The sequence below is a fragment of the Argentina anserina genome, chromosome 3, assembly GCF_933775445.1.
Source record: "Argentina anserina chromosome 3, drPotAnse1.1, whole genome shotgun sequence".
NCBI lineage: Eukaryota > Viridiplantae > Streptophyta > Magnoliopsida > Rosales > Rosaceae > Argentina > Argentina anserina.
Genome location: NC_065874.1, coordinates 3,432,427 through 3,450,604, shown reverse-complemented (window position 1 = coordinate 3,450,604; position 18,178 = coordinate 3,432,427). Strand labels below are relative to the sequence as shown.

Sequence of the window (18,178 nt, the reverse complement as noted above, 5' to 3'; positions counted from 1 at the left end):
CCCAAGGCGATTAGCTAAACAATCCCTGTCTTGCACTTTCTTATGGTCTGACAAGGTCTTGGTAGCCAATTAGCCATGTCTTCATGAAAGTATAGGGTCCCCTGTACCTGTGGTCACTCTCAGTCTCTCACATTGCCAGAATTAGTTCGACATTAAATTCAAGGTGATCTGATCTCAATGTTTGAAAATTGACACTCTACAGTAAAGAGGATTATAAAATGATGATCAGCATAGTTAATTATAATGTTATATAGTGGTTTATCAGCATGATGTCGGACCTTTGCTGAGCCTTCTCATTATGGTTTGTTTGTCCATCTACTGTACTTGGACTAATTATGGTTTAGTGTATTATTGGAAGGGCATGGTTAACCAGTTGTGATAAATGATTTTCTACTTTTGGTAACAATTAATTGATTGGCGAAATCGTATATATGCATCGATTTTGCATGACCGTATCGTTTTTCGATAAATATTTCAGATATATTTGTGTAGATGGTATATAATAAATACAATATATTTGTGTCATTTTCAATTCATTTTGTTTGTATAGGTTTGACTGATGAATTTGTCGATAATCATGTCTTTCTTTGTATATAAACATGGTTCGAGAATAATACAACACGATCTCTTAATTATTATTTTTGTCATAATCGCCTTTTTCACAATCAATCTCATCATTCCTTCAGATTCAATCTCCAACATTGTCATCATAACATGAAAACATTAAATTGATAACAAGGGTGATCAAACACATCCACTAACGGAAACTCATTTTTATATGTGACTAACAAATCTGCTCTTAACATATCATTATTCACTGTTAAATCTTCCTAGTCGATACCTATTTCAACGGCAAGCATTATATTAGCAAACACAATGCACATGATGAGGCCACCCATCACACAAAAATATGCACATAATGTAGCTTGCTTACTTATTGTAGCACAATTATTATTTACAATCTTTCAAGTGCTATATATATTTTTCACTATATTGATGGTTGAAAGATCATAAGCATCAATTGTGCTAGAGTACAACGAATTTCACAATTAGTATATCATGTCTAAACTAATTAGAAATAAGATAAAACAACGTAAGTAAATCGTAATTGTTACTTGTATTACTACATCGTGTAAGTACTCTATAGATGACTATAAACTAACCGGTTCTAGAAAGATTGAACTGCAAAGTAAACTTTTGACTTCATTAGCTTAGAAAATCATCTACATTGTGAAATATAATGATGAAATGGAAGGTTGAGTTTGCCTTCCTCAAGAAAGGAAACCCTACGAAGATGGGGTTCCATAGTGAAAATGAATCTGAACTCAAAGGACAAGAAGGTAACATCAAGTAAACATAACACACACTTCCAAGTTCTAAATCTCATCCAGCTCTCTTCCCTTGTTCACTGTACACTCACATTCAGACACTCTCAAATACCTTCTCACACTCTTCCCCATTGCTCTCTCTCTCTCTCTCTCTCTCTCTCTCTCTCAATCTCTCTACCCCAAATGGAACCACCGCCATTACTCCTCCTCACTCTCCTCCACCTCCTCCTCCTCCTCCTCCTCTCCTCCACCACCTTCTCCGCCACCACACCAACCTCCCTCCCCCCAACTCCACCCCCTACTCACTCTCCAACCCCCACCACCACTCCAACTTCACCATCCTCAAGCTCAAGCTCATCTCTAGACCCCAAGCAAGTAAGAGCACTCCAATCGCTCAACATCCCAACTTCCAAAGACCCATGCACCCAGCTCCACTCCAACACCACCCTCTGCGACGCAGCCAAGCCCTTCCGCCACCTCCTCTCCCTCACCCTCGCCAACTGCTCCGACGACGTCGCCCTCTCCTTCACCGCCCTCAAGTCCCTCTCCACTCTCCAATCCCTCCACTTCCTCAACTGCCCCATTGCCCCTATCCACATCCCCTCCGATCTCGTCTCCTCCCTCCACTCCTTCTCCGCCGTCTCCTCCCTCCGCCGCCTCACCGGCGTCTGGCTCGCCCGCCTCCAGAACCTCACCGATCTCACCGTCTCCTACGTCCAAGTCATTGCCTCCGGCCCTTTCGTCATTCTCGGCAACTTGAAGAAGCTCAGGTCCGTCACTATCTCCCACGCCAACCTCACCGGAAACATCCCCAAATACTTGAATCTCAACTTGACCCACATTGACTTTTCCGGTAATAAACTCCATGGCAGAATCCCCAGCTCCGTTACTCTCCTCGAAAACCTCGAAAGCTTGAACCTCTCATCAAACACGCTAAGTGGTGAGATACCCACTTCGTTCGGCGACCTCATTTCTCTCACCAATGTCTCTCTGTCTTCAAACTCGTTATCCGGGCTCATACCCGAGTCCATTTCCGCCATTCCGGGTTTAGTTCATCTTGATCTCAGTTCGAACCAGCTCAATGGTTCGATCCCCAAGTTCCTGTCGGATATGAAGAGTTTGAAGCACTTGAATCTCGCAAACAATAACTTCCAGGGTGTCGTGCCTTTCAATGTGTCGTTTATAAGTAAACTGGAAGTGTTCAAGATAAGTAGGAACAGCAACTTGTGTTACAATCATTCGGTTCTTTCGTCGAAATTGAAGCTTGGGATTGCTCCCTGTGATAAGCATGGACTGCCAATGTCGCCGCCTCCGGCGAAAGAGGACAGTTCAGCGGATGACAGCAGTGATTCGGATTATGATGACAGTGATGAAGATAGTTCGAGTCAGAGTGATCATCATCATGGGCCAAGTAAGGTTGTTCTTGGTGTGGCAATTGGGCTTTCTTCCATTGTGTTCCTCATAATTTTCTTGATTCTTCTATCAAAGTGGTGTGGATGAAGTTGAGGTAATTGAATGAATTGTTTGTTGTGATTAATTTCATTGTCTTAGGAGTTTAGAGATTAGGCAGTAAAGATTGAATTTTTGATTTAATTTATTATACTTGGTGATGAGGATGAAGAGTAGATGAGAAGAGAGTTGAGAGAACAAAAAGGAGGGAGACTGATCATTAATTTGGAGTGTTCTATTTTTATCACTTCTCTGATGGGGTTGTTGCTGGAGGAAAAGAGCAGCTGGTTTTCCATTATTACCACTTGAATGTATTATTTCTTTGCCATCTATGTATGTATTTTTCTTCAATCACAAGCATTTACTTTCTGTTCTTTTCCTTTCCCTTTTTCTCAATTAAGCTTTCTTTTGAGTTTGCTTCTTCTAGCGTGCAAGTCATTATAGGAAAAATTGAAAAATGAAGAACTTCACCAATGAGATTCAGAGAGGTGAGATATTTCATTAACTGTGAAGTATGGATTTATAACATCCTTTTACCTGTGAATATTGCAAACTTTGGAATAGTGAGATATTAAAGTTTTGTATAATTGGTTACAGTCTCAGCTGTCAAGAAGTCATGATCTTCTCAGCAGAAGTGGTCATGATTCATGAGATATTAGATATTATTTTGCTTCATTCTAAGAAATGGAAAGCTTGAAACAGAAGCAGTGCATTGTTTTCAGCTTTAGTTCAAAAATAGAACCAACAGAATTTTATTTCCTCTGATCTATTAAGAATCCTAAGCATGCCCCTGCAAACAAATAGAAGAGAGGCTAAGCATTACCATGTCTTAGAAGAAGCCCAATGATTTCAATTATCTTGATCTTAGGCGTTTTGCGAGTCATTTCTACTGTCTTAAATGTCTTTGCCGTAATCATTTCCGCAATTCTACTGCTGTAAACAAGTAGAAGAAGGGCTGGGCATTACCATGTCTTAGAAGAAGCCCAATGATTTCATTTCTCTCGATCATAGGCATTCTAAGAGTCATTTCTACTGTGTTATATGTCTTTGCCGTAATCATTTCTGCAACTCCATTGCTGTAAAGTAGAAAGTCTGCAGCTGTTATGAGCTTGAACAGAACATCTTGGTGGACACTAACAAACTTAGACTCAATTTAGAATGTTTAATCTGCTGGAAAACGGGAGCTCTAGATGGTTTTAGAGATGAGTGCTGCGCAGCTGCAGGTTCTTCAATTTCGAATATGTTTCATTATCAGAACTCAGTTTGAAAACTCTCAGACGTGAATTTTTTTTTCTTTGATCAATTGACATGATGTTGAATTATGGTATGTGAGAAGAAAAGCGTTCAAGTGAGGGAAAGAGAGAGAGCTTGGAGACAGAGGCCTAAGTATGTATACGTAGTGCAAGATATGAGAATACCGACTAATTTTCCGGTCTGCTCAGCAATCTGGTGCTGCCTCCGCCAACCAAGTCACATTCTCTGTTGAAACTTTCTTTGGCAGAAATGGAAAGGGTAAAATCATACTATGTTAACTCCGCAATCCCCTCTACATCCACCAAAATCCTTAATGAACTTCATCTCAATCTGTCAAAGCTAGCTAGAGATCTAAAAACCCTAGAAAGAGAGCTCCCTCTGAAAATTTATTTTTTTATCTCCATGGAAGCCTCCAAAGTGTTTGTCTTGCTTTTTCTTCTTTCCACTTTCCACTTTCCATTTCCTTTCTGTTACTTGCATTCAGTATGAAGTTGGAGGCAAGAATGGATGGAAACTCCCCAAATCAGAGGATGACTACAGCAAATGGGCATCAAAATACCGGTTCAAAGTGGGCGACACCCTCCGTAAGTAGTAGGTATTAACTAGGGTTTAGTACTATAGCTATGCATAGTAACCCTCTGGTAATGTTTTGGTTTCTATGCAACTCAGATTTCAAGTACACTAGCGACCTTGTGGTGGAGGTGACCAAGGAGGAGTACTATAAAACGTGTCATTCAGTACAACCGATCTTCGTATCCGCAAGTGGGGACACTACGTACAAGTTGGACCGGCCGGGATTGTTCTATATCATCGGTGGGATAAAATTCAACTGTGTGAGAGGCCAGAAGATGATCATCAATGTGTTGGAACCGCCGAGCCCTCCTCAGCCGCTTGAACAAACTCTGCACAAAAAGAACCGGTCAGCTGCAGCAATGACTGCTACTGTTTCTTTTGCGACTATTGTGCACTCAGTCAAGTCATTCCTTGCGGCTTTTCTGTTCTAAATAATAGTTTTACTATAATGTAGCATTCTCTCTGCTCGAATGACACGAATAAAGTGATTTCAACCCTAGCTCTTTTGACGTGTTATACCAAACTAGATTTGAAAAGGAAGGGTAGTAGGTCATTCATTCGGATAGGAATCAAGGTTTATTGTTATTGAAAGTGCAGAAAACCGAAAACGCAGAAGAGGTTTGGGACTACATTGTGACTATTCTCATTGATTGAAATGTGAGGTTACGACAAGTTTATATAGGACTAGATAAGGGCTAAAGATATAGAATGACATAAATGCCTTTACGACATAATCCTAACATTGGTTAACACATTCAAGAATGATGACGAAGAGTGGTCATTCATTCAAGAATGATGAAGAAGATGTGAGTGGATGGTAGTAGTTGAATGAAGAGATAGTGGAGGAAACAATCGGTAATGGAGTGATTAGTTGAGAGATTAGTATATAGTCTAAATTAGTCTATATATATCATTGAATCTGTATATGTAAATGATCAATTTGAAGAGCAAGGTCAGTATATTACCACTTGGTATTAGAGCCTCCTTCTCTGTTCTTTCCTTTTCCTTTTTTCCGGCAGGTCGACCTCCGGCGTCTCTCCGCTGCGCCTGCTTGGCCGCTCCGCACTCGGACTCGCCGCTCGACGTCGCCGTCGACCTTTCCCGGAGCTAATCGCCCGCTGTCCCTCCGAAGTTGCTCCGCCGCTGCTCCTCATCAACCCGCAGTCACCACTACTCCTCCAGTCGTGCTCTCTCAGTTTCCAGGAGCTGCCTCTCCTCGGTGCTCTCGACAATCCGCCGCTGCTGCTGCTGTCTCTCCCCGCCCCGACGTCGCTCGCCCGCTCCTCAGTTGCCGCTGCTGTCTCTCCCCACCCCGACGTCACTCTCTGCTCCTCATACCCAAATCACCCCTCTCCTCTCCGCTCCTCATACCCAAATCCAACCTAAATCCTAAATCAGCCACTCGACCCGACCCGCTTTCATTCACCCAGCCCGGCCCACACACGACCCGGCCCAGTCCAGAAACAAGTACGGCCCGACCCGGCCCGCTTGATCCGACCCGGTCCACTTGATCTGACCCGGCCCGCTTGCTCTGACCCGGCCCAGTAATAATTAGCAGCCATTTTTCTTACTGTCAGTGCATATGCACAGTCAGTGCAAGTGCACCGGCAACAGATTCTTCTCCATTGCTTTTGCTGTATAACTTCTGATTTGTCAAAAAATGTTCATCCCTACCGCATCCATTGCTGGTCGTGGTAAAATTGGTATGACTTTAAATATCTCTCACTTTGTTGGTTTTGATACATGGATTATTGATTCTGGTGCGTCTGATCATATGACTTATGACAAATCTTATTTTACCGTTTTGTCTCCTGCATCAGTACTCTATGTTACTAATGCTAATGGTGAGGCATTCCCCGTCTTAGGAAAAGGGTCTGTTCGTATTACTCCCACTATAGAGCTTCACAATGTGCTCTATGTCCCTGCTTTATCTCATCATTTGATATATGTTCCCCAATTAAACACTGACGCTCAGTGTTATGTGACATTTTTTCCTATGTATGTGATATTTCAGGATCTTCTCACAGGAGAGTTAATTGGTCGGGGGTATCTGAGGGGCCAGTTGTTTCATCTGGATCAGACATATGTGGGGGAGAAACCAGGGGCTCAATCTTGGACCGCTCTAATCTCTACTTCTGATAAGCTAAGTAAAATTTGGTTATGGCACCGTCGCTTAGGGCATCCATCTTTTAGTATTATGAAGAAATCTATGCCTACTTTGTTTTTTAGTGTGGATGAGTCTTCTTTACATTGTGAAACATGTGTTTTGGGCAAGAGTCATCGGTCTACCTATTCCCCTAGTAAATCTAATCAAAGTACTCTTCCTTTTGAATTAATTCATTCTGATGTTTGGGGACCTTCTAAAGAGTCTACTGTGTCAGGAATGCGGTACTATTGTCATTTATTGATGATTGCACCCGTCTTTCGTGGATTGTTCTTCTTAAAACTAAAAATGAGGTTTTCCCGGCTTTTCAAGCCTTCTATACCACTGTGCAAACACAATATAATGCCACAATTAGAGTTCTTCGTTCTGATAATGGGGGGAATATGTGAATCATATCTTTCAGGAGTTCTTTAACTCACACGGAATTGTTCATCAAACAACGTGTCCTTACACACCTAAGCAGAATGGCGTTTCTGAAAGGAAAAATCGTCACTTACTTGAAATGGCTCGGTGTATTCTTTTTAGTGCCCATATGCCTAAGTATCTTTGGGGTGATGCTGTCATCACTTCTGCCCACCTCATTAATCGTCTTCCTTCTCGTGTCCTTCAAGGCAAAGTTCCATATGAGGTACTTGCATCTCATATCTCATTACCCTCTTTTCATAATCTTCATGCCCGTGTTTTCGGTTGTGTTGCTTTTGTCCATCTTCCACCACATCAGCGGTCTAAATTGGATGCTCGGGCAGTTAAATGTGTGTTTGTTGGGTATGGAGGCCATCAAAAAGGGTACCGGTGCTATCATCCACCTACCAAGCAGTATTATGTCACTATGGATGTTACTTTCTTCGAGGACATGAGTTATTTTGCCCCTTCTGATACTGCTCTTCAGGGGGAGAATTCCTATTTTGAAGAGCTGTATCCTGGAGAGGGGGAGACAAGTAAGGCAATAGATATGGTGACAGGTTCAGTTGAGATTATCAATGTAACAGCTACACAAGCGCCACCGGAAGATTCTGACGGTGTAATCGGCGATGTAGTCACTCCAGAGATTCAGGAACCAGCAGATGAAAACACAACTGTCCCTCATACTACTGTTTCTACACCTGACCAATGCTCTCCTGGTACATAAGATCACTCACCTGAGGTTAGTCATTCTATTAGAGATAATAGTAGACAATATGTTTTGCCAAATAGGTCTACTCGGGGTCAACCAACAAAAAGATATGAACCTACCCTTCAGACTACAACCAAGTATCCGGTAGCGAATTTTATATCTACCAAAAGATTATCTAAGTCATATGAGTCATTTGTGAATCAAATATCTACTGTATCAGTACCTAACAAAGTGTAGGATGCATTGGGAGATCCAAAATGGAGGAAAGCAATGGAGGAAGAGATGGAAGCATTACAAAAGAACAATACTTGGGAGCTTGTGCCTCCACCATATGGCAAGAAGACAGTAGGATGTCGTTGGGTGTTTACAGTGAAGCATAATCCAGATTGGTCAGTAAGCCGGTATAAAGCACGCTTAGTAGCGAAGGGGTTCACCCAGACATATGACATAGACTATGATGAGACATTTGCACCTGTTGCAAAAATAAACACTATCCGGGTATTGCTTTCTGTCGCTTCTAACTTGAACTGGCCACTTAGGCAATTTGATGTTAAGAATGCATTCCTTCATGGAGAACTAACGGAGGAAGTATACATGGATCTTCCGCCTGGATATGTGGCTGCTTCTCCAAGTAACTCCGTATGCAGATTGAGAAAATCTTTGTATGGTCTTAAACAGTCACCTCGTGCTTGGTTTGGAAGATTCTCACAATTCATGAGGAATATTAGCTACAAACAGAGTAATTCAGACCACACGTTATTTCTCAAACATCAACAAAGGAAGGTAACAGCCCTAATTATATATGTTGATGATATGGTAGTTACTGGGAATGATACTGTTGAGGTGGATAGATTACAGAAACAGCTTGCCACAGAGTTTGAGATGAAGGACCTAGGTACACTCAAGTACTTCTTAGGCATTGAAGTTGCCCGGGGTAGTGATGGTATCTATCTGTGTCAAAGGAAGTACATCCTTGATCTACTAACAGAGACATGTATGTTGGACTGCACTCCCATTGATACTCCTATTGAGCAGAACCATCGGTTAGCAGAGTATCCAGATCAAGTCCATACTGACAAACCTCGTTATCAGAGGCTAGTCGGGCGCCTGATTTATCTATCACATACCAGACCAGATGTTGCGTATGCAGTAAGTGTAGTAAGTCAGTTCATGCATAACCCTAGTGAAGACCACATGGATGCTGTTGTAATGATCTTGAGGTACTTGAAGTCAGCTCCGGGGAGAGGAGTAATGTTTTCTAATCACAACAATATCTTTGATGTTTATGGCTTCACAGATGCAGACTGGGCTGTAAATATTACAGATCGGAGGTCCACATCAGGGTATTTTACCTTTATTGGAGGTAACCTTGTTACGTGGAGGAGTAAGAAACAAAATGTGGTAGCTCGATCTAGTGCTGAAGCAGAATACAGAGGTATGGCTCAGGGAGTGTGCGAGTTATTGTGGATTATGAATTTGCTACAAGATTTGGGTATTAAACCTAAATGTGCTATGAATCTGTACTGTGACAACAAGACAGCTATTGATATTTCACAGAATCCTGTACAACATGATCGTACAAAATATGTGGAGGTTGATCGTCACTTTATAAAAGAGAAGTTAGACGCGAAGATCATCAGTTTTCCTTTTGTTCCTACAGAAGAACAACTTGCCGATATGCTCACAAAAGGAGTACCTAAGAAAGTTTTTTATGACTCACTTGACAAGTTGGGCATGGTTGATATGTATGCGCCAACTTGAGGGAGAGTGTGAGTGGATGGTAGTAGGTGAATGAAGAGATAGTGGAGGAAACAATCGGTAGTGGAGTGATTAGTTGAGAGATTAGTATATAGTCTAAATTAGTCTATATATATCATTAAATCTGTATATGTAAATGTTCAATTTGAAGAGCAAGATCAGTATATTACCACTGAAGAGATGTAGCACCCGACAACAAGCTTAATTAGTTGAATATTTGAAATTTATGTTGTTTGAACTCCGATGATTCCGCAGTTTTACTCGTTCTCCCCACGCTATTTGATAGAAAGCATACAATATTTTACCTCTAGATGAGAATTTGAGACAACATAAGAGAGCTAGGGTAGTTTGGAGTGATCTTTTGAGTTTGCTTCTTCTAGTGTGTATGTACATGACTACTACATGTAAGGAAAATTGATGATGCAGAACCTCACAAGCAGCTTACTCAAACAAGTGAGATAGTTCATTAACTGAGAACTTCGGGTTCGAAACTTGTAACCTTTTACATGTGAATAATTGTGGGCCTTTCATTAGGTCATTAAAGTTTTGGTATTATTGATTGAATCCCAGTCGTCAAGAAGTATAACCTCCCTAGCAAAAGCGATCGTATTTTATGACATATATAGTATGTTTTACTTTCATTATTTTATGTAGAAGATAAGAAGCCTGAAATAAAAGCTTTGCATATATTCTGTTTTGTTTCACAAATAGAAGCACAGAAAAAGAAAAACCATTATAAATTAAGAATCCTAAGCAATCCTGCAAACAAATACAGGTAGAAGAGAGGCTAAGCATTCCCATGTCTTAGAACCCCACTGATTTTAATTCTTCTTGCACTTCTCTCTTGATGTCAAATGTCATGCGAGTCATTTCTACCGTCTTAAATGTCTTTGCCCTAATCATGTCCGCAACTCTTTGAGTTAATTGATCCACCAGTTCTTTAATCTGTAGATAATCTGCAGCTGTTATCAGCTTGAACAGAACATCTTGGTCGACATTAAGTAACTCAGCGTCCCACTCTTTGATGAGTTGATCTTCAATGCCTTCTCTCTCTGCATGCTTGTTGCACCACTCCACCACCTTGCCTAAAATTTCTGCCTTCACGTTTGGCACTTCAATGTCGGCGGACGACGAGCTCTTGATGGTTTTAGAGAGCATCGCTGCAGCTTCTTCAATTTCGAATGTCTCATTGTCGGAGCTCCTCAGTTTGAAAACTCGAGACATTATTTATTTAAAATATGGGGAAGTATGTGAGAAGAAAAGGGTTCAAGACTTATATCTCAGAATGCTGATGATAGTTGGAAGGAAATCTAGGGGTTATGAAAGGTTGAGTAGTATATATATAAAGATATATGTAAGATAATTATAATCCAAAGCGGAAAATCAAATATAGTTTGGAGATGACAAGGATCTCTAGTTTTGCTTTCCTACTCGGTTAAGAACAATGTGCAATAAGATTCTTCGGGTAGAATCCTAGGAAGTTAGAAAATCACATGGCTTTTTTCTGTGTTTATTCTCGCTGGCTTGCACGAGCGTGAGCATGGCTACCTCGCTAGCTTGCATGAGCGTGCCTCTCTAGCTTGCATAAGTGTCAGCATGAGTCTTGCATGGGTGTGCCTCTCTAGCTTGCAGGAGTTGCAGGAGCTAGTGTGTGTGTGATAAGACTCGCTGGCTTCCATAGTCGTGTACTCCCCCAACGTTGCCTAAAAAATCTCGAGAATGTCATTCAAAAGATGGTATAGTTATGCTTGTTTTATCTGTAAATTTACATGATAAATTCTCACGGTAGTTGCAAACTTGCAGCACAGAAATCCTGCAACACTATTATCAGCAACGAAATATGAGGCGTCTTCAGACCAGAAAACCAACAAAGGTGGAATCTTCAGGAACAGCAGAACCTGGACAAACTGATGGATCCATTCTCACTTAACCCGTTGTTACTCATCACAGCTTATCTGTTCGATTCACTGCTGGGGATAACCAAACAAGCATGTTCCCCAATTGGCGCAATACACATGCCTCTTTAGAGTTCTTCCTAATTGTTGTTGGTCGAGACAATCTCTTGAACGGTGTAGTGTTTGAATATGAATTGGGTCGACGAGTCAATGAGTCCTGAAATGTGAAAGATGCAACTTCACTTTACCAGAAGCCCCTACAAGAACAATTTCCATCCTTCATATGATGAAAGCGATTAGAATCTCTCAAAACTATTTCCCTCCTAGATGTCTTGGATATGAACTTGGCCATCTCATGGCAGTCACCACAGACTCGTAGATTCTTTGTTACACGTATAGTTTTTCCCGGTGACAAGTTCAGTATTCCGAATGCTATGGCTAACTTCTCACTATGCCCACACAGAGCCACTTCTTTCTCCAACTTATCTGCATTGATCAAAGCGTACTGCATTTTAGGATTGTAGCCATCTTCCCTCATCCTCAATCTAAACTTCTTCACCAGGGACTCTATCTTCATGGCATCTGGGTGTGAAGTGCCTCCTGCAACAAAGACATTAACTTTTCCCTTGATCTCTATCCAACTACAGCCAGGATTCTTTTTCAAGCCTCGTCGACCAATCCTCTCCCTCAGCTTCTTGACTTCTTCCCACTGTTCTGCCTCTGCATAAATATTTGCTAGTAGTATATAATAACCAGTGTTTTCTGGCTCTAGTTCAAAGACATGCTCTGCCACTTTCTCCGCTAGTTTCACATCATGGTGAATCCTACACCCACAGAGCAAGGAACCCCAGATTGTGGCATCTGGCTTTATTGGCATCATGTTTATAAACTTATATGCCTTGGCCAGATTCCCAGTACGAGCAAGAAGATCTACCATACAAGCATAATGCTCCAACATGGGCTCGATTTTGTAATCGTTTCTCATTATATCAAAGAATTTCCATCCTTCTTGAACTAATCCAGAATGACTGCAAGCATAAAGTATAGAGATGAAGGAAATGCTGTCTGGTTCAATACCAGCCTTTCTCATCTCATTGAAAGCAGCAATAGCTTCCTTTCCAAATCCATGCATCCCGTAACCAGCAATTATCACAGTCCAAGAGATCAAATCCTTCACTGGAATCATATCAAAGATTATCCGAGCAAGAACTAGTACCCCGCACTTGACATACATGTCAACAAGTGCGTTGGCAACATATTGATCTAAAAAGTATCCATTTCTCAGTAAATAACCATGGATCTCTTGCCCTCTGTCTAGAGCTGCTAAGCTTGCACAAGCCGGAAGGACACTAGAAATTGTCATGCTGTCAGGTTTAAATTTCCTCTGCATCTCAGAAAAGAGTTCAAGAGCTTCATTTGGGAGACTGTTTTTGGAGTAACCTCCTATCATGGTATTCCACGACACAATGTCCTTCCTATGCATACGAGAAAAAATTGAGTCAGCGTCTTCCATGCTTCCGCATTTTGCATACATATCCATGAGTGAATTACAGACAAACAAACTCGAGTCCATGTCGTGTTCTCTAATATACTTGTGTATATCCTTGCCTTTTTCCAATAAGCCACTACAAGCACATGCACGAAGTATGCTTGTGATTGTATAAACATCTGGGCTAACACCATTCTTTTCCATTTCACAAAACAACTCAACTGCCTTGTCCGAAAGACCTTCTCTAACATAACCTGCAATCATCGAAGTCCACGACACAACACTTCTTCGACCCATCTTCTCAAAAACTCGAACTGCACCACTCAAATCACCACACTTTGAATACATATCCAGCACATTATTACAAAACATAACATCCCTCCCGAAACCACCTTTCACCGCAAAAGCATGAACCACCCGACCTAATTCCAGCCTCCCACAGTCCGAACAGGCCATCAACACATTGATAATCGTAGCCAAGTCCACATCAACCCCAGACCGGAACATCTCCTTGAAAACCTCAACCCCCTTCTCCGCAGCGCCGTTCGACACATACGCACTTATCATCGAATTCCAGGACACGACATCCCTCTCACGCATTGCATCAAACACCTTCCGCGCACTCTCAACTCTCCCATTCTTGAAATAAAAAGCCATCAAAGAATTCCCCACACTACAATCACACCCCAGCCTCACCTTACACACATACCCATGAACCCAATCCCCTTCCCTAACGCACCCAAGACCATTAAAACACTTCAAAACACACGAAATCGTATACGAATTCGCCTCAATCCCACACTCCATCATCTTCCCAAACAAACTCACACCTTCCCTGAACTCACCTATCTTCGCATACTCATTAATCATCAGATTCCAAACAAACACTTTGCCATTCGACAACCCATCGAAAACCCGCCTCGCTTCTCTTAAATCCCCACAATGCACGTACATGTACACGAGTTTCGCCCCCGTGTATCCATCAGCGCTGACTCCATGGTCAACAAGAACCGAGTGGACCCTCCTCCCGTATTTTAAGGACTTGGCCCCGGCGCAGAGCTCCAGAACAGAGCAGTACGCCGCCGAATCAAGATCGGAGCTTTCCGCCGCGCACACCATTTCCACCGCCTCCTTCAGATTACCCAGTTCACAGAGCTCGCCAATCTCCACATTCTTGTCCGCAGTTCTCCGGCGGGCGTCTCCGGCGAGGGCGGTCGCCGGGACACGAAATTTGGCGCCAAAACTACGTAGATTCAGAGATGACAGTGAGGTTGTTGAGTTGGGTCTAGAGAAAATGAAGCGGGGGCTTAAAGGCTTTGGCTTTATATCATGGTGGGAAGAAGCAAGAGAGACCCATGACTGGTTTGGTGAGGTTTTGCAGAGCATTGTGATTTTAAAAGGCGGGAAATTTTTCAATGAAGCAATGAAGGGTTGAAAGAGCAACACAGAGAGCTTTGCTTTATCTAGCTACAATAAAGATGGCGCGTGATGCGCACGTGACTAGGTGAGAAGCTGTGGACTAGAAAATTCCAAGGACTGACTTGAGAATCTAATCCATTAGTTTTGGTCAGACCAAATTTTCAATATTCAAGGAACCAATTTCTAGATTCAAGAAACCAAATTTTGTGCAAGGAAGATATGGGTGGAATTGTGTATCAGTACCGCTCTGTGCTTCACTTTCCTACATTCTCATCTTTCAGCAAGCAGCCCAAGCTTGGAAAATCCATTTTCTCCATTAGAGGTGAAACTTCTTTTTGAGCTTTTGTTGAAATCTGTAATGGGATTGTTAGTGATATTGAATTTGGATATGAGTAGTTTATGGGGTTTATGGTTGTTAGCTGTTTAAACTCTTGTTTTGTATTGTCATAGACTAGTGTTTAGTTTTTTGATGAATTGAATTATGATACCTGTTGAATAGCTTGAAATGAATGAGGGCAGTTGTATGACTTGTATCAGCAATTGAAGTTTGTTGGTGCTGGGTAGGGACTGAGGGGGTCAATTTGTTTGATGCAGCTTGTTAAATGTGGCAGACATTGCAGATGTGTCTTCAACGTTTGAGAGGAAGGGGGTGAAGTTAAGTGTGTCCTGCGTTGGAAGTGAGGATGGCAACAGAAGAGGTCAGTCTTCTAGGAGAAGTTCAGGTTCGGGAAGAACAACAAGGAAGAATGATGATGAGAGTAGGAAACCTCGAGGTGGGAGAAAGTCCAAGTCATCTAACCAGGAAGAGATCATCTCATTGTTCAGAAGGATACAGTCTTCGATATCGAAGGAAGTGGAGTCTGTAGATACTAAGAAGATAAAGTCTGATGCATCGGAAGAGAAGCCGCCCTCTGCTGCGTCAATTCTTAGTGTTCTTCAGGGTGGAACAATAAAACAAACAGGTAATATAGAAGACTACCACGCTTCATTTTCCGTACCACCTACTGGATATGCATTGCTCTAAGTCGCATTATTTTAACAAGAAATTGGAGAGTTGAAAGCATTTGCAGTGACTAGTTTGGTTATATCTAATGAAGTAACGAGTAATGATAAAGTCACTAGTTTGCTCTTCTCTTATTCTTTCTTAGTAAAATGCTTTCAACTGTGCAGAAGAAGCAAACCAAGGAGAAAAGGTTGATACGAAAGAGCAGCAAATATTACAGGCTAATCCATTAGTAGCAGACTTCAAATTGACTCGGCCATCATCCAAATTTGTGAAGAGATCTCCAATTCCTTCATCATCACACATGTCACGCCAGCCAGGAGATCTTGATATCAAACATGGAGCATCACTTACCCCTCCTGCAACCAAGGAGTTGGAGTTGGAAAGAGTAGAAGAAATGAAACTCCCTGAGCTGAAAGAGCTTGCAAAGTCTAGAGGCTTGAGAGGTTACTCAAAACTCAAGAAGAGGGAACTCGTGGAATTGTTGAAGTCCTAGAACAATGTAATCTGAAGACATCATTATCGTAACTGCTGATCACTTGCAAGCTTATGTATCAAACTCTAACAAGCAATCCACTTCTGGATGCAACTGACTTCTGAATGCAAATTTGATTGAGGTAATTAACCTCTACGGCTCTACTATGTCTCATATGATTAGTGTGAAGACAGATCCTAGCTTATCTGTTTTATGGAGTGTGAGTAGAGTGTAGAATCAGTGACTAGGTCGCTCGATCAGATGAAAATAGTTGTAAAGAACATTTGAGGTTCAACAGATGGTAGTTCTAACAACAAAACAATGATAGATAACATCTACTTCCTCGTATAAAACGAGTCAAAACATGCGAGGTCACCAAATTCTTACGATCAAAATTACCCTTGCAATGTCTCAAAGAAAAAGAAATAGCATCTGATACACTGAAAACGATAGAAAGTAACAGCTTGTAACCAAAATAAAAAATCTCCAAGGCTAAGGATCTGTCTAAACAATTGCTTGGGACTTGTTAAGGATGACTCCCTCGTATTTCACTTGGAACCACTTCATTGCATCATCCTTGGTAACCCTGTGCTGAATTCCAACGCGGGCCTTGCATCGGCGACGACGGCCAACACGGTACCCTGGACGCTCAAGAACAACATAGAAGTCCATACCGTAGATACCAGTAGAAGGATCATACCTGCCATGGAAAAAAAATGGTGAGTTATTATGTACAGTCATTTTGATGGGTCACCATGACAGATTTCCCATAATAAATTCAAACACTAGGTTTCGATTAGAGCCTAAGCTCACTGTGCAGACAATTGTCAACTGATTTTCCTATGCAAGTATGTAACACTATCCAGTACTTGGACACATTAAAAGATGTTCCGTAAATTCATGATTTTGCAATCATCATTGAAGAGGCTCAGTTGAAAGCACACTGAGTTGCTGACTAACCAATATGGACATCAAAATTTAGAAAGTAAAACCACATATGTACTACGTCAATTTACTACAACCCGGACCGAAAAAGTATCCAACATGTGTATCCCAAATCAGATTACAAAAGAAACCTAAACACACTTGTGCCAATCATTTGTAAGACTGAAATGGAATTGCAACTTCAGGCTCAAGCTCAGGGCTTACAGCCATAACAACCTAGTACCCATTCATACGATTAAAAGCTTTCCAATATAAATTAAATGCAATTCAAATGCAAAAAAAGGCCAACAATATCACAAAAATACCATAGAGCCAAAAGTATCAAAAAGCACTCACTTAATCCCAAGATCGATATGCTCCTGGATACCGAAGCCAAAGCATCCGGTGTCACTGAAGTTCTTCCTCAAGAGCTCGTACTCCTTGACCTTGAGTCCACTCTCCAACAGTTGCATTGCCTTGTCTCCCCTCACAGTCACATAGCAAGCAATCTTCTCATTACGCCTGATTCCGAAGGACCTCACAGTGTACCTCGCTGCACCCAATCACAACCCAAAATCAGAACACATTAAAAAAAATGAAACAGAAACCCTAAATCATCAAAACCCTAATGTTAAAAATGGGACCTTTGGAGAAAACAGGGGACTGGCCGCTGAGTTGCTCCAAGACCTTGGCGGCCCTGGTGAGACGATCGCCGCTCTCGCCGACGGAGATGTTGAGGACGAGCTTCTGGACCTTGATTTCCCTCATCGGGTTCGCGAGCTTCTTCTCCGACGCCTGCAAACATCAATTAGGGTTTTACAAACAGATTGTTGGATACAGTAAATCAAAAGAGGCCTGTTGTTTAGAATCGTAAGTAGAGAAAGCAGAAAACGAAGGTGAGAGAGAGAGAGAGAGAGAGAGAGAGAGAGAGAGAGAGAGAGAGAGAGAGAGAGAGAGAGAGAGAGAGAGAGACCATTGGTGAAGGCTTGAGGTTGTAGAGAGCGGCCGAAGCTCAGAGATGAAGTGTAGATATAATGGTGTAGCGACTGATGTGAGAGGACTAGGGTTTTTGCATCTTTATATGAGCTGGTGTTGGGCTTTTGAATTCAATTCGGGCCTTTTCGGGTCGGAGATGATATCAAGCCCAGTTAGACCTTTATTATTTCCTTTTTCTTAATTATATTTACCTCAGAGTATATATCTTTTTTGCTGGATCTTGCTCATGGAATTTTACTGGCTACGCATAAATGCTGATGAACAGTCGTGATATCTGCTTCTTCTTGCCAATGACATTTACTTCGTCATTTTAGTTTATCGCATTTTGCGATATGTT

The 18,178-nt window shown here is 41.7% G+C and overlaps 5 protein-coding genes and 1 pseudogene across 6 annotated transcripts; 3 read left to right on the top strand and 3 right to left on the bottom strand.

Moving 5' to 3' along the window:
• Positions 1–1,511: 1,511 nt before the first annotated feature.
• LOC126789179 (receptor-like protein 51) lies at positions 1,512–3,262 on the top strand. The gene has a single exon (XM_050515270.1). It carries the CDS (start codon positions 1,512–1,514, stop codon positions 2,826–2,828), a length of 1,317 nt encoding a protein of 438 aa, XP_050371227.1. The 3' UTR covers positions 2,829–3,262.
• Positions 3,263–4,433: 1,171 nt separating this feature from the next.
• On the top strand, positions 4,434–5,035 carry LOC126788882 (mavicyanin-like; annotated as a pseudogene).
• Positions 5,036–10,444: 5,409 nt separating this feature from the next.
• On the bottom strand, positions 10,445–10,864 carry LOC126785756 (SKP1-like protein 1A). Its single transcript, XM_050511395.1, has one exon. The coding sequence runs from the start codon at positions 10,862–10,864 to the stop codon at positions 10,445–10,447; it is 420 nt and encodes a 139-aa protein (XP_050367352.1).
• Positions 10,865–11,141: 277 nt separating this feature from the next.
• LOC126785755 (pentatricopeptide repeat-containing protein DOT4, chloroplastic) lies at positions 11,142–14,413 on the bottom strand (the record flags this gene model as incomplete). The annotated part of the gene is made up of 1 exon (XM_050511393.1): positions 11,142–14,413. A coding segment is annotated over one exon (2,634 nt), but the record flags the coding sequence as incomplete, so codon positions are not given.
• A 190-nt stretch (positions 14,414–14,603) lies between these two features.
• LOC126786000 (rho-N domain-containing protein 1, chloroplastic) lies at positions 14,604–16,150 on the top strand. Of its 2 annotated transcripts, none has more exons than XM_050511699.1 (3): positions 14,604–14,765; positions 15,064–15,405; positions 15,614–16,150. In XM_050511699.1, exons 1-3 carry the CDS (start codon positions 14,663–14,665, stop codon positions 15,940–15,942), a joined length of 774 nt encoding a protein of 257 aa, XP_050367656.1. In that variant the 5' UTR covers positions 14,604–14,662; the 3' UTR covers positions 15,943–16,150. The 2 variants fall into 2 exon arrangements, with proteins under 2 accessions (XP_050367656.1, XP_050367655.1); XM_050511698.1 differs by having other exon boundaries at positions 15,055–15,405.
• A 76-nt stretch (positions 16,151–16,226) lies between these two features.
• Positions 16,227–17,897, bottom strand: LOC126786001 (60S ribosomal protein L11). Its single transcript, XM_050511700.1, has 4 exons — positions 17,819–17,897; positions 17,490–17,640; positions 17,203–17,398; positions 16,227–16,621 (listed from the first exon to the last, which is right to left on the bottom strand). Exons 1-4 carry the CDS (start codon positions 17,819–17,821, stop codon positions 16,426–16,428), a joined length of 546 nt encoding a protein of 181 aa, XP_050367657.1. The 5' UTR covers positions 17,822–17,897; the 3' UTR covers positions 16,227–16,425.
• Positions 17,898–18,178: the final 281 nt, after the last annotated feature.

What these genes read in the sequence shown, in the direction of transcription:
- LOC126789179 (XM_050515270.1), top strand. Translation starts at nt 1,512, where the DNA reads ATGGAACCACCGCCATTACTCCTCCTCACTCTCCTCCACCTCCTCCTC.
- LOC126785756 (XM_050511395.1), bottom strand. Translation starts at nt 10,864, where the DNA reads ATGTCTCGAGTTTTCAAACTGAGGAGCTCCGACAATGAGACATTCGAA.
- LOC126786000 (XM_050511698.1), top strand. Translation starts at nt 14,663, where the DNA reads ATGGGTGGAATTGTGTATCAGTACCGCTCTGTGCTTCACTTTCCTACA. An exon ending in ATCCATTTTCTCCATTAGAG is followed by an intron (nt 14,766 to 15,054) that starts GTGAAACTTCTT and finishes TAAATGTGGCAG; the next exon opens with ACATTGCAGATGTGTCTTCA. An exon ending in TGGAACAATAAAACAAACAG is followed by an intron (nt 15,406 to 15,613) that starts GTAATATAGAAG and finishes TCAACTGTGCAG; the next exon opens with AAGAAGCAAACCAAGGAGAA.
- LOC126786001 (XM_050511700.1), bottom strand. An exon ending in GTCCCCTGTTTTCTCCAAAG is followed by an intron (nt 17,399 to 17,489) that starts GTCCCATTTTTA and finishes GATTGGGTGCAG; the next exon opens with CGAGGTACACTGTGAGGTCC. An exon ending in CATATCGATCTTGGGATTAA is followed by an intron (nt 16,622 to 17,202) that starts GTGAGTGCTTTT and finishes TTTCCATGGCAG; the next exon opens with GTATGATCCTTCTACTGGTA.